The following is a 14,489-nucleotide window of genomic DNA, read 5'->3' as shown; positions in this document are numbered from 1 at the left end:
TGGGGAGCCGTTAAGGACAAATGCTATGCGAACCAACCAGAGACGATTGATGCTTTAAAACACGAAATCGAAATTGCCATTCATGAAATTGGGGCCCAAACAATCGAAAATGTGCTTAAAAATTGGGTTTATCGAATGGCCTACTGTAAAGCCAGTCGTGGCAGTCATTTGAACGATATTACTTTTCATTCATAAATGAAAATGTTCAATCTTCAAAAAAAAAATAGTTTGAAAAAATATTGATTAGTTTTTTTTTATAGCCGATTCAAAAAGCAAATTTTACATGGCCCACCCTGTAAATACTAAAAAATGATATTTTACAAGCAGAGTTATTACATTTGGAGCGTCAAAGACACGAGTAGGCACCTACGTGGGTTTGTATGTACAGATGTCTATATATGTATGTGTTTATGTGCCAGTATGTGTGCCGACATGTTTGCGCGATAAATAAAAGACTTCTGTATTTTTTCTTGTATAAATATTAACACATCTAATTCCATAGAAATATATTTTTTTCGTTTCTTTCCACCTGAATAACATCACTTCTTTATCAAATCTAGAATAGCAATAAATAAATTTCTATTCGAAAGCAACGTACGAATGTGAATTGAGTTCGATAAGTACAATTATAATTTCCTAGTTTGTTTTTGTTTTTTTTTTTACTAACAAATACTTCATTTCGCAGTCACTATGCTGTGAATCCAATCGAGGTATGTGGAGACATCTGTATATACGGCCGGGTGGCCAGCCATTCCACAACGCGTGAATCCAAAGCTCACGACCCCATAGACAATCCAACGCGAGAATTTACGATCGAAGTACATGAGTGGGGCCCCACTGTCGCCGGCACATGTGTCCTTAGCGAATTCACCACCGGCACATATCTGCTTCGGACCCAATTCGATGCCAAACATGGACAAGATACTGGTACAGTTATCACGCTCCACATAAGGGATTCTTAGCTTGAGCTTAATAGGGCTGTGAATGTTGCGGAAGTACTTGTTGACTACATGTGGAAGGATGGAGAGAGATTGGATTATAACCAAATGTCAATTAGAGATTAGCGAAAGTTAGCCTACACTTACATAAATCAGTGCGTCCCCAACCGGACACAGAAAACATTTCACCATCCTTAAAAGGACTTTCATCAGTTTCACTTGGCAGGCAAATGGGCATTATGAAGTGGGTAAAGGACACTGCCCGTCTCAGTCGTACTATGGCGATGTCATTGAATTTGCTGAAGGAATTCTCATTATATTCGGGATGCACGAATATTTCATCAATGCCAATATCCAATGCAGCGTCCGCGCAGTTGAGGTAATCCTGCTCCTCGATGCAGTCTGGTTCGGTTTTGACGTTAAATTCTCCTAAGCGAATGAATTTCCTAAACAGAAAGGTTATTATTAGACAGTAAGTAACGAAGGTAGGTTGTAGCACGGACGGGATCGAACTGTACATACTTGGCGCATATTTACAACTGAAAATCACCTTAAAATATCGCATAATGTTAAAGAGTACCCCAACCCCGTCACATGCTAACGTTCACTAGTGTTTCCTTCTTAGCTACTGAAATGTGGTCCATATCTATGTTTTGGGGATTTTAAAAATATCTCAACTTAGTATGGCAGATTTCCTTCATTAATAACTAAAACATTGCATATGTAGCACTTCGGCAAATTACCGAAAAAAAGTGAGTGGAGTGCAGCTTTAATACCAGCTTTACTCTGTAAGGAAGGAAGTTTCCAGATGCACTGAGATATGCCAGGTTTTAATGGAGTGCACTGACGGACAGGCACACAAAATTTACATGATCGCGATGGGTTTTATAATATTTTTGCCAAATAAGTATTCAATAAAAAATTCCTGTGTACGAGGGTCGTTTGAAAAGTCCATGCAAAGTTAGAGCGACGGCACTACTGACGCGTATCGAAGTTATGTTTAGTTAGTAGCAGCTCTCGGACTCAACGCACAAAAGTTTCAGCCAGAGCGGTATAGTTCGGTCTTTGTGTTTGTCATTTGTTTGAATCGAGAAAGTCGAGTGCTTTTCCTTTTCCACCACGACAACTCACCAGTTACCGGCTCAGCAGCTGTGGTTGCAAATTTAATGGAAATAGGGCCCGAGCTCGTTTCACATCTCCCATATTCTACAGACTTTGTTCTTTTGGGTCGCTTGGACTGCTATTGGTTCGCCAATTCGAAGAAATGGCTGGAGGGAAAAAGATTTTTTTCAAACGAGCAGTTGATTGCAGAAACGAAAGGCTATTTTTCAAACTTGCACAAATTCCTTTTTTCTTTGGAAGACATCAACAAACTGGAACAGCGCTGGATGAAGTGTATAAGCCTCGAAGAAAACTACCTCGAAAAATAAAAAAAGGTTTATCCCAAACAAGCAAGTATTTCTTATTTTTGCACTGACTTTTCAAACGGCCCTCGTATTGGCACCTTGCAAAAATTATGTTTTATTCTCTCAAAGAGTTCTTGTTCAAAGTTTGGTATTGAAATCCGAGAAAAAAGCCTTTGGCAGGAGTTAACTGCTTGCATGCAAATCCAAACCAGAATAGAACCGTTGGAATCACCGCTTATTATTGGGACCAGTACACATTTTTTGGCCAACTGCGCTGCCCTTCACTTTAGTCGTAGTGGTACTAAATAATGTTTTGAGTTTTCGCTTTTTTCTTTCCATTTTGGAATACTGTAACAACACATAACTGACTTCCTCAAACACAAAACTGCCCTGAACCTTTTTGATGCCTAAAGCCACCTTCGAATTGCCGTATGGAATACATAGCAAGATATGCGTCATTAAAGACATCAAGCGGAAAACATTCACATCTTTTTTCTTCATTTAGAATTACAAACTCAGAAATTCAAAATTATTTTGAGTTGCTTTCCACAAATCACTTTCCGATTGTTGATTTCGTTTAGGAGACCTGACTAGTTCACTTTTCATTTCACTAATTTATCATAAAGCGTTATCCACTTACAATCCTCGTTTTTCGCGCACACCGTCGCCCCGCACACAATGTGCCGCCGTCAGAACGTGACGATCATCTATCAACGCTCCACTGCAGCCAAAATCATCTGCGAACGAAACGAAGCACACAAAATTTAACACCTTGACCAACAACACTTATGTGTTAGTGAATCATACTTGACTGGTACACCAGGAGCGCCAGCCAAGGGAACTCATCCAGCTCGGCGATTTCGCCGCCATAAATGCGATTCGTCACCTGCTTGCCACATTCGTTGCGTAAACTGAATCTCTGCGCCGGCTCCACCGTCTGTATGCGCCGTTTTAATTTCTTACGTTTGAATTGCGCTGTGACATTTTGAAAGCGGCGATACTCGAATTTCGAAAACTTCAACGAGGGGTATAAGTAATCCTGTCCGTTTGCAGGGCAGCAAACCATAGGCTCAAGCACGTCACCGTCGATATCTTTGCACGAGTACTGCACCTTTTTCAGGAAGTTCACTTTCTCCGCGGATATGTTAGTCACGTTGCGCGCCTGTAAATAGGCAGAACAACTGCCCACCTGCACGCAAATGCCGAATTTCTCCTCATTGGGGATCTCACAGTGGACTAGAGTGGTTGAAGTCTCAGAGTGACTGCTGTCGTTTTTGTCTTGTGGAAGCAAATGCAGTCTGACATCTGTGTTTGCACGCGCACCACACGAGACTGATAGCGCCAAAGTGACAACGAAACAACTGAAGTGCATTGTCGAATGATGATTTCAAAAGTTCGGAATCTCGAAAATGTCACACACACACGCAGACACAGCGACGTTATTATTATATCGATAACGCGGAGCGCAACTTTAGTAAATTTGAATGCTTTGCACCACGACCACTGGACTGTCGCCTCCAAAGCGGCACTGGCGCGGGCGAAACGTGAGTCGCACGACTTGAATTGAAGTAGCACACGGCAATAGCTGAAATGTACCACCGATTTCATAAAACGTTTCAATTATCCGCTCAATGCACGGGCACGATCACACCTGCTTGGCGTACCGCTCAGCTGTGAGCTTGAATTATGTGCGACGCAGCGCAAGTGAGAGTGAATGGAAAAAGTTCATGAGATACGCGTCGACAGAGCTTGTTGTTGTTTGTTTGCCAACAGCGTCTACACACCGCGACCGCTCTTAAAGCTAGCCGAGACGCTTAAGTGATGTCAGCGGCTTCGTTGAATTTTGAACAACTCATACACAGTGTCCTTAAAAGTCGCAGAAAACATAAACACAACCAAATGAGCGCCGTATCAAATGACTTAATACAACACCAGTACCAACCGTTACTTGTTTGCGGTCATTTACACTTTATGTTTACCTTTTTCCTCATCATCCAGTTCGGCGTTGACGCGCCGTTTATAAACGGGAAAAATCGTTCAATGACGTAACGAATCGCTCTCAAGTGCGACGCGGATACTTCGCGGTGGCAGCCAAACAATCAGCGCGAAGCCGGTTCCGCACAACATCAACAAGTCTTGGCCTGACCAGTTGACAGCTGATGTGGTTTCACTTTCGTTTGGGCCATGATTAAGTTAGACGGCGTATGCGCTGCAATAGGAGCATACTTTTAGGCTTGCGTGGTAGTGGAAAAAGTAAACTTCACAATTGCTCATTTCTAGTGAATTTACAAGAGACAGTTCCCATTCTTTCTCTTTTCGCTATAAGCGACTAATAAATTTTACGTGGCGAGGAACGGTAAATGCCAATTGCCGTCCGTTATATCACTTTTTTGATAGTTACACACCCGTGCCAAATAGTCAATGAGGCAGGGCCTTTAAGTGGGCCCGTTTCTGATATTTCGGACAGCTCAAAACAAAAATGCAAACAGGTGTTAAAATTTTTGTTGTTGCCTAAAAAGGAGATGGGAGGCATTCATAATCTCTACGTTACCTCTGGAGTATAAATGGCACTACTTACGAAGGACTCATATAAACAAATGTAGGGACGAGGAGTATCATTCTGCCTTCATTTGGCTGTAATTTTCCGTACGTACTTTTTTCACTGGGAGATCGTCGGTGGAAAAAACATTTTATAGGGTTTTCGAAACAGAGGTGTTATTTTGATATTCGAAGAAAAATGCTATTTTTTTAAATAAATCCTATCATTTATTTCATTATAAAGAGGAAGGTACGCCGTTAATAGTGGAAAATAACATCAGGCTAATGACGACCACGACCACGCTTACAGGACAATACCCTTTTCATTAAATTTTCCATAACCGAATTGCAAAGTGGCTGCCCTATGTCCTCGATAGCCTCACGAATTCCGTCTTTGAGGTCTTGAATCGACTCTGGGCTGTTGGCGTACCCCTTCTCTTTCACGTGGCCCCAAAGAAAAAAGTCACAAGGTGTTAAATCACCAGATCTCGGTGGCCAATTGTGATCACCTCTTCGAGAGATAACACGGTCCGTAAACTTTTCCCGTAAAAGATCAATGGTTTCGTTGCTTGTGTGGCACATATCGCCGTTTTGTTGATAATAAACGTTGTGCAGATCAATACCATCCAATTCCGGCCATAAAAAATCGTTAATCATCTCTCGATAGCGCAATCCATTCACCTGTAACACCTGTTATTGGAAAACCCATATTATTGTTTTATTTTTATGCCCTTATATGGTATTGCAGTTTTTACTCAATTTTATTTCCTAAGTCTTATAAAATAATGCAAACTATTTAATTCTATGAAATATACATTTAGCAATAATCAAACGCAAAAAAATTGTCCATGATTTTATAACATTTCGAAATAACCTCACTTTTGTGCAGATGGGTGAAAAGGCAGAATTGAAGTGCGAGTGATTAATTTTCAAAAACAATAACGGAGTAAAACTTAAGTACTTTTGACAAAAAATAATAATTTTATGGATTCGATATACTCACATTTCTCATAAGGTAATCATTTTTCCGCTTTTCAACTGTTTTTAAGTAATTTTTATCCTTTCTTTTGCTTCCTTTTATTCCTTTTTCCTTAATTTTCTTTTTGTATGTCTAATTGATTATTAAATAAAGCGATTTCCACCGTGAAACAATTTTAATTTCAATCTTTTAATTCATACAGTAAAGGGTTAAGGCTTTGAATATGTCCTCTTAGGCCTTTAATAAAAAAAAGTACAGTTTAATTGTCAGCAGCCACCTCAACCCCACCTAAAAAACTACATTTAATGTTTTTTATCTGCCGAAAACCGTTCTGGAGGAGGTCCTGTGCAGTAAGCCTACAGTCACACACACATACATATGCATGGTTATATATATATTACTAGGTGAATATATATATATATATATATATAATTGGCGCTTAAATCCTTTGTTCGTTATCTCTCCCAGCTCCTCTTCCAGTTTGCTGTGGGAGTCTTGAAATTTTTTGCACAACCTATAATTTTACGCCGCTATCTAGTAACTTATCCTTGCATTTTAATAACTTCTCTTAATCTATTCTGCATTGGGAAAACCACCTTTCGCCTTGTCACAGCTGATATCTCTTCCTGTTCTTTGAGTATCGTTAAAGTAGGCTGCCCTTGACGTACTTATAACTGAGCTGACCACATGTAAAACAGCAAAAGTCATTTGTAGAACTAACGACAAAAAACTGACTCAATTCGTACTTACGCTCTCGCGAAAGGACTGCAGAACTATCATAGGTATGCTAACAGATCACAATCTATTGGCTGCACATGCGTACAAGATCGGGATTGCTAATACGGACAAATGCAGAAAATGCAGCAACGATGTTGAGGAGGCTTTAGAACACCTTCTGTGCGTTTGTCCGCGCTTAAAATGCCTGGGAGTCCCATTGTTTGAGGACCTGGAGGACGTCTCAAAAGCGGATCTCCCAGCGCTGCTTAGATTCGTCAAAAGCGCTGACATCCTACATGTAACGGAATCGAAACAAAGTTAATTTTATTAAAAAACACCGGTATGATTTTTTGCGAGACCAAGCAGCAATTTGTCCTGCGCACTTATGCTGTCCAACTTCGATTGAAATACATCGCTAGCCTCAACGCATACGCAGCCTCATATAGCTGTAATAAGTGGCGTGATATTTCTCTCTATGTACACTAAACCGGTTTTTAATACATAGATGCACATAAAGGTAAAGGATGTGGCGCGTGGTTACATGCACATAGAGGTAAAGGGTGTGGCGCGTGGTTACATGCACATAAAGGTAAAGGGTGTGACGCGTGGTTACTGTACATTCTCCCCTCCGCTGGAGGACTCCGGTCCTACTGAGATTGGAAGCAGGACCAGTTTATGAATGGGTCGCATGTACTCTCCCTTTGATGTTTTCACCGTCACGACTCTTATCTTGTTATCTGCGCTGGGATGTAGTTTAATGACTTTTGCGAGCACCCACTGTGACTGCGGTACATTTGCCTCTCTGAGAATAACAATGTCTCCTAGTTGGAAATTCCGCTCATCTTTTCGCCATTTATGTCTTTGTTGTAAACTCGTGAGATACTCAGAGTGCCATCTATTCCAAAAACCCTGTGCCATATGTTTCACTTTGTCCCACTGCTTCAAGGGACTTGTATTTACAGCAGGATCGACAGGCGCCTCAGTTCTTGCGGTGAATGGATGACCGATTAAAAAATGAGCTGGAGTAAGTGCATCAATTTCCCCATCGTTACTGGGACACATCGGCCTGGAATTAAGAACTGCCTCAATTCGAGTGAGTAACGTATAAAATCGTTCATAAGTTAAAACAGTCTGGCCAATTACGCGCTTTAGATGGGTTTTGACTGATTTGACGCCACTTTCCCAGAGGCCACCGAAATGGGGTGAGGATGGTGGTATAAAATGCCAAGAAATATTATTGCGCGCAAAATAATCAGCTATGTCGGAACTGTTATTCTGTTTGCTCACGATATAGTGGATTTCGTCGAGGCTCCGCTTCGCTCCCAAAAAGTTAGTCGCATTATCTGACCATATCTCCATCGGTTTGCCACGGCGTGATATAAATCGATCTAAAGCGCCGATGTATGATTGGGTCGTTAAGTCTCCGACTAACTCTAGATGAATAGCCTTTGTTATGAAGCAAACGAACAACGCAATGTAGCCCTTTACCCGTCGAGGTATCTTGCCAATCTCTACTTTAAGAAGAAAAGGTCCTGCATAATCACAACCCACTTTACTGAAAGCTCGCTGAAACCGTACTCGCTCCATGGGTAAGTCAGCCATCAATTGATGTTGCTTAGTTTTTCGTAACTTGAAGCAGGTAATACAATCATGCACAATACGTCGTGCGATGTTGCGTGCACCCAGAATCCAATACTGCTGCCTTATTATAAAAATCAAGTGATTCACGCCGACATGTAGATGCGTTAAGTGCATATATTTAACAATCATTTCGGTGACTATATGCTTCGCTGATAATATTACGGGATGTTTAATGCTGAATGTCGCTGATGAGTTTCCTATACGACCTCCCACTCTCAGTACTCCAGCGCTGTCTAAAAATGGTGTGAGGCTTGAAAGCTTACTTTTACTTGCGACTGCTCTGTGATCTTTCAACGCAGAAATTTCAGCTGCAAACAACTCCTCTTGCACAGCACGAATTATAAAGTTAGTAGCATCTTGCAATTCATTGGAACTCATAAATGAGCTAAATTTTTGTTTCCGTAAGGAACCTATGAATCTCAAGCAATAGGCTGCGGCACGCACCAATCGAGACCAGATAGATATGTGTTGTAACAAGGAGCCAAGGACGACATGATGTTCTGTTGATATAAGAAAAAGTTTAGTAATACGTTGAATTTTATTCTTACGCTCTTCCAAGTTGTATTGAGGTATATCCACTAGCGAATGTGTTTGTGGCCAAAACTGTTTTGCCTTAGCAAGCCAACTTGGACCGTTCCACCAGATAGTTAAGGATTTCAACTCTAAAGGCAAGACCCCTCGTGACCCAGGATCCGCTGGATTGTCTGCAGACCTAACATGATTCCACTGAGATCTTGTATAAGATGTTAAAATTTCAGATGTTCTGTTTGCCACGTACACTGACCACCGCCTTGGGAAGGCTGAAAGCCAATGTAAAACAATTGAGGAGTCTGTCCACATATAGATATTAGTACTGTCGAACTCAAATGCCTTTTTAACTTCGTTCATTAGTCGGCAAAGAAGTACGGCGCCACATAGCTCAAGTCGTGGTAATGACACCGTTTTAAGGGGAGCTACGCGGCTTTTCGAAGCAACGAGCTGCGTGGAGATGCTACCATTGTAATCTGATCGACAATATACAACTGCTGCATATGCATTTTGCGACGCGTCGCAGAAACCGTGGAGTTCATTGTGACCAAGTTTAAATATCGCCCTTCTGGCAATTTTTAGTGTGTTCAGCAGTTCAAGTGTGCTCCTCAGATTAATCCAACGAGTAGCTATTTCCGCGGGTACCTCATCTGTCCATTCCAGTTTGACTAACCACAATTCTTGAAAAAGCATTTTAATCAGAACCGTTGTGGGGGTCAAAAACCCGAGGGGGTCGAATATACGAGCAGCATCAGATAATATTGATTGTTTTGTTACCCTAGCTGTTGTAGAGGGTGATACGCAGAACTCAAATACATCGTTAGTTGGATTCCATTTCAATCCTAGCAGCTTCAACGGTTTCGCGGGCTCAAATGACATTGGAGACATTTCGCGCATATTTTCTGGAAGCGATTGTATTAGTTCAAAGCAGTTGCTACTCCACTTTCGTAGATTCATTCCAGCAGTTTTCAAAAGAGCTATTAATTCATTATGTATTTTAAAAAGTTCAGCTACAGTTTCTGCCCCAGTCATCACGTCATCCATATAAAAATCCTTTAAAATTACCTGTGACGCTAATGGGTAAGCGGCGATTGATGTACGAGCAAGTTCAATTAAGACTCTTACTGCCAAGTAAGGTGCACATGTTGTGCCATACGTCACTGTCTTCAATCTGTAATGTTCGACTGGCTGATTAGGAGCGTTACGCCATAAAATACGTTGAAAATCTCTGTGGTAGTCATGCACCCAAATCATACGATACATTTTCTCTACATCACCAGACATAATAAATCGATGTCTACGAAATCTCAAAATAACGGAAAATAACTCACGCAAAAGCGATGGTCCAGGAAGCAAAGCTTCATTAAGTGACGAATGATTACCCATGCTTGCAGACCCATCAAACACTACGCGAAGCTTTGTTGTTGTACTCTCGGCTTTGATTACAGGGTGATGTGGTAAGTAGCAACATTCGGTCGATGGCTTTTTGATTTCGGCTTCCGGCACTCGCTCCATATGTTGCAATGCAAGATATTCTGCCATGAAGTTGGTATATTGTTCTTTCAATTTGGAATTACCTGCAAGTCTTCTTTCTGTTGCATTTAGTCGCTTTAGTGCGAGTTCGGCGGACTTGCCAAAGTTGTTCGATTTTGATTTGAATGGTAGCTCAACAATGAATTTTCCACCATCAGCCCTCGTATGTGTATTTAAAAATGACTTTTCTGCTTTGTCCTCTTCCTCTGTATACGGTAGTATACATTGAATTTCCTCTGTTTCCCAAAACTGTGAAAGTGCTTTATCGATATCGAAATTGTTGAAGAATACGCCTACGCTTCTTTTATTTACACGGCAAGTAAGGTCTCCGCCCACTATCCACCCAAGTGTTGTCGAGAATGCTTTCAAATTTGGGCTTTTGTCGTTGATCTTCTCACCCTTCAAAATTTCAAAGAATTTTTCGCTCCCTAAAAGAATATCAATGGGCGAAGGAATATAAAATGTCGGATCAGCCAGATCAAGTGATAGAAATGATGAGTATTGTGCTTTATCAAGACGCTGCACCGGGACGGATGAAGAAATTGTTGGCATAATCAGAGCTTCGACATTGAATGAGTCACCATCCACCATGGAGGTTATATGAAGGGAGACCCAGCCATGGGAAACACCTGTAGCTATGTTGTTCAAGCCATGTATTGGTATTCTTGAGTGCTGACGACGTAAACCCAAACGCTGCACGCAATTTTCGGAGATTATTGTTTTTTCCGAGCCGCTGTCTAATAACATGCGACACTGCTGTTGTTCACCATAACAATCAGTAACCTCACACACCGCTGTAGGAAGGAGGGTGTTGATTTCTGGCAATGCGTTGAAGTTGACGGTCACCGCTTGCTCATCACGGTCTCGTTGTAGTGATGCCTCTGTAGTGTCTTGATGAAGGAGACTATGATGACGTTTGCGACAGATGCGGCAAGAGAATTTAGAGCGGCAATTGGCTGATATGTGTCCCACTCTTAGGCAGTTGAAGCAAATACGTTTACTGGCCACAAGGTCCCGTCGTTCCTTAACATCCAATCTAGAAAACGCGCTGCACTGAGGTAACTCGTGAGTATCATTGCACTTCACACAAGGCATTGACCTGGTTACTGTTGTTTGATGAGCCTTCACTGAGACTATGCGTTGGCGAGTAGGTGATGTTGTTGTCAGTACAGCAGACTCCAAGGCGAGACAAGTGGTATCTAGAAAACTAAGGAACTCATTAATGGTAGGAAAATCAATATTAGATTTATGTAATTTAGTCCACTCTCTAGTGGTAGCTGGATCAAGCTTGGCTAGTAAAAGATGTATAAGCCAGATATCGCGTTTCTCTGCCTCCTCTCCTAAGGCGCGTAATCCACGCAAAACCTCATCTGCGCCATCGTATATCTTACGCAAATTAATCGACGATTGACTAGTAGTAGTTGCCAAATTTATAAATTTAGTAATATGCGTGTTAGCAATAACACCTAATTTGTTGTATCGAGAACATAGCTTACTCCAAGCCTCTGAGTAATTTTCGTTTGTTTCAGGAATATGCCCAACTAGTTCATATGCTGCTTCAGCCAAATAACTTTTTAACAGCTGGAACTTCTGGCAGGCAGTGTACACTGTGTTATTGTGAACTGCGCTGACAAAAGAGTCATGGAATGCTTTCCATTCCGTAAGTTCACCACCAAATGCTTTTATTTTTAGCTTTGGCAAAAAACTTACATTAGGACTAGACACTTGTCTTGCCAAAATTTTGCAGGATGTCAGTTTGTGATGATAAAATACTCGTTACTGCAGCATCTTGACGAGTTGACTCAAATGTAGCTGATGTAGCTGCCGTTAATCGAGAGTTTTCAGCTATGTGTAACCGTAGTTTGCTTTTTATGCAGAGCATTCGCTCTTCAAATTCTTCCCAGTCTGCCTTGATTTCAACATGCATTCCTTCCTCGTCGTCGCTCTTCTCGATCATTACCCGAACAATGTCCTTGTATTCCACCCAAATCTCCTCCAGACGTTCCAAGCGACACTCCCAATCTTCAATGGGTTGATCGATGCCATTGCTATTCACAAACGTGCAAATGCGTGTAACAGCTCCCTTCAGCAATGCACGTTTAGACCTCAGTTTTTGCATGTTGATTTACTGCAACTTAACCCGAACAGCGTGCGTTTTGCAGAACATATACTAAGAAACTCGTAAAAAAACTCTGAATTTTATTATCTCGCGTCTGATCCGGCTCGAAGGACCAAAAATTATGTAACGGAATCGAAACAAAGTTAATTTTATTAAAAAACACCGGTATGATTTTTTGCGAGACCAAGCAGCAATTTGTCCTGCGCACTTATGCTGTCCAACTTCGATTGAAATACATCGCTAGCCTCAACGCATACGCAGCCTCATATAGCTGTAATAAGTGGCGTGATATTTCTCTCTATGTACACTAAACCGGTTTTTAATACATAGATGCACATAAAGGTAAAGGATGTGGCGCGTGGTTACATGCACATAGAGGTAAAGGGTGTGGCGCGTGGTTACATGCACATAAAGGTAAAGGGTGTGACGCGTGGTTACTGTACACTACATGATGTCTACTTTCGCCATTCATAGAGGTCGGTCTCCATCTGTTATCGCTAGGGACCAAAAGGTCTATGCGTGGCTTATTGCCAACCAGGCTAACTTAATATAACCTGACGTACTTATAATTTTGTGTTTCCGAAAGACGCGCTCCAAATCTGCCCACAAGTGCTCGATCGGATTTGGATCCGGCGACTGAGGTTTGTTTCCAATAATTTGGGGTGTTATGTTATATCCAGCTTCGTATTGTGAGCTGTATGCTTTCGGTCGTTATCTTGCGTGGTTCTACAATATTTCAGGCCTAGCTGATAGTTGTCCTAAGTTTAACGAATTTTAATGTTTTTCCTTCATTTCGTAAATTAAATATTATTTTTCTTTCGTCCAATCATAAGTAATTTTATGGGGTACTTCTCGCAACTTGTAAGCTTCTTATTAGGGACGCACTAGCCGAATGGGTTGGTGCGTGATCACCATTCGGAATTCACTGAGAGGTCGTTGGTTCGAATCTCGGTGAAAGCAAAATTAATAAAAACATTTTTCTAATAGCGGTCGCCCCTCGGCAGGCAATGGCAAACCTCCGAGTGTATTTCTGCCATGAAAAAGCTCCTCATAAAAATATCTGCCGTTCGGAGTCGGCTTGAAACTGTAGGTCCCTCCATTTGTGGAACAACACCAAGATGCACACCACAAATAGGAGGAGGAGCTCGGCCAAACACCTAACAGATGTGTACGCGCCAATTATTTAACAGCTGTGAAATTGCCAGGCAAACATGGCCAAGGCTAAGTCAACGTCTATCCAAAAATATTATAAAATTGAGTAGATTTCAAATTAGGATCTTAGTAGGGGCCCTCACAGGACATTGCCTCATAGGAAATCATGCAAGGAGATTAGGCGTTTACATGCATGATTTCTGTCGTAGCTGCAGGAATGAGGAGGAGTTGGAAACAATTCAACACCTTTTTTGCACATGGCGGCTCTAGCCAGAAGCAGGAACCGATATTTACGATTCTACTTCCAAAAGATGGTTCAATTGTATCCCAACCCCTGCGGCTCACAACGGACATATTTCGAGGTCTCAGTGGTGTCGCTGTCTCTATGTGCGAAAATTAATTTCTTTTGACTTCCTACCCATATTTTAAAAAACTTCAGGTATTTTATTAGTGAAGTGAAAAACATTAAAAGTGAAAGCTACCGAAACCATTGAATTTTACTAGCACAATGAATGCTAGATTTTTCCAACAACGACGCGCTTTGGTGTGGATAAAGGTGCCTTTGCAAAGCCTATTACTATCTAAAATTCCGAATACTCACATATGAGATGTGAATGCAAGTCAGTTCGTATTACATTCATAATTTTTTTGTAATGTTGAATTACATATTTCTTTCAAGAAAAAGCTAAGTGCTTATATGTATTAAAAATGAGTTTTTGAATGTGAACCCGAGATAAAATAATTTTGGCTTGGACTTTCTACTGGAAAAAATAGAATCCCGAATACTTTTGGGAGGCACTGTATATATTTTATCTATATATTTATCTCTTAAATTTATTTTGTGTTGTTTATTCCGACTCTAGGGTTAAACGAGCTTTTTAAGTGATAATATCTGGGTACTTTTTTGACAGAATGTACGCACATATAGCACGAATAGT

General features: G+C 41.1%; 1 protein-coding gene across 1 annotated transcript; it reads right to left on the bottom strand.

The window, feature by feature from the left end:
- Positions 1-492: 492 nt before the first annotated feature.
- On the bottom strand, positions 493-3,995 carry LOC129235609 (CLIP domain-containing serine protease B8). Its single transcript, XM_054869540.1, has 4 exons — positions 3,152-3,995; positions 2,985-3,081; positions 1,086-1,384; positions 493-1,006 (listed from the first exon to the last, which is right to left on the bottom strand). The coding sequence occupies exons 1-4, from the start codon at positions 3,714-3,716 to the stop codon at positions 675-677; spliced, it is 1,293 nt and encodes a 430-aa protein (XP_054725515.1). The 5' UTR covers positions 3,717-3,995; the 3' UTR covers positions 493-674.
- Between the last annotated feature and the right edge of the window lie 10,494 nt (positions 3,996-14,489).

This window comes from Anastrepha obliqua, chromosome 1 (assembly GCF_027943255.1).
Source record: "Anastrepha obliqua isolate idAnaObli1 chromosome 1, idAnaObli1_1.0, whole genome shotgun sequence".
Lineage (NCBI taxonomy): Eukaryota > Metazoa > Arthropoda > Insecta > Diptera > Tephritidae > Anastrepha > Anastrepha obliqua.
Note: the sequence above shows the minus strand (reverse complement) of the source record. Positions and strands in the feature narration are given on the sequence as shown.

What these genes read in the sequence shown, in the direction of transcription:
- LOC129235609 (XM_054869540.1), bottom strand. Translation starts at nt 3,716, where the DNA reads ATGCACTTCAGTTGTTTCGTTGTCACTTTGGCGCTATCAGTCTCGTGT. An exon ending in GTGCGCGAAAAACGAGGATT is followed by an intron (nt 1,385 to 2,984) that starts GTAAGTGGATAA and finishes CTTTCTGTTTAG; the next exon opens with GAAATTCATTCGCTTAGGAG. An exon ending in TTGGGGACGCACTGATTTAT is followed by an intron (nt 1,007 to 1,085) that starts GTAAGTGTAGGC and finishes TTCCACATGTAG; the next exon opens with TCAACAAGTACTTCCGCAAC.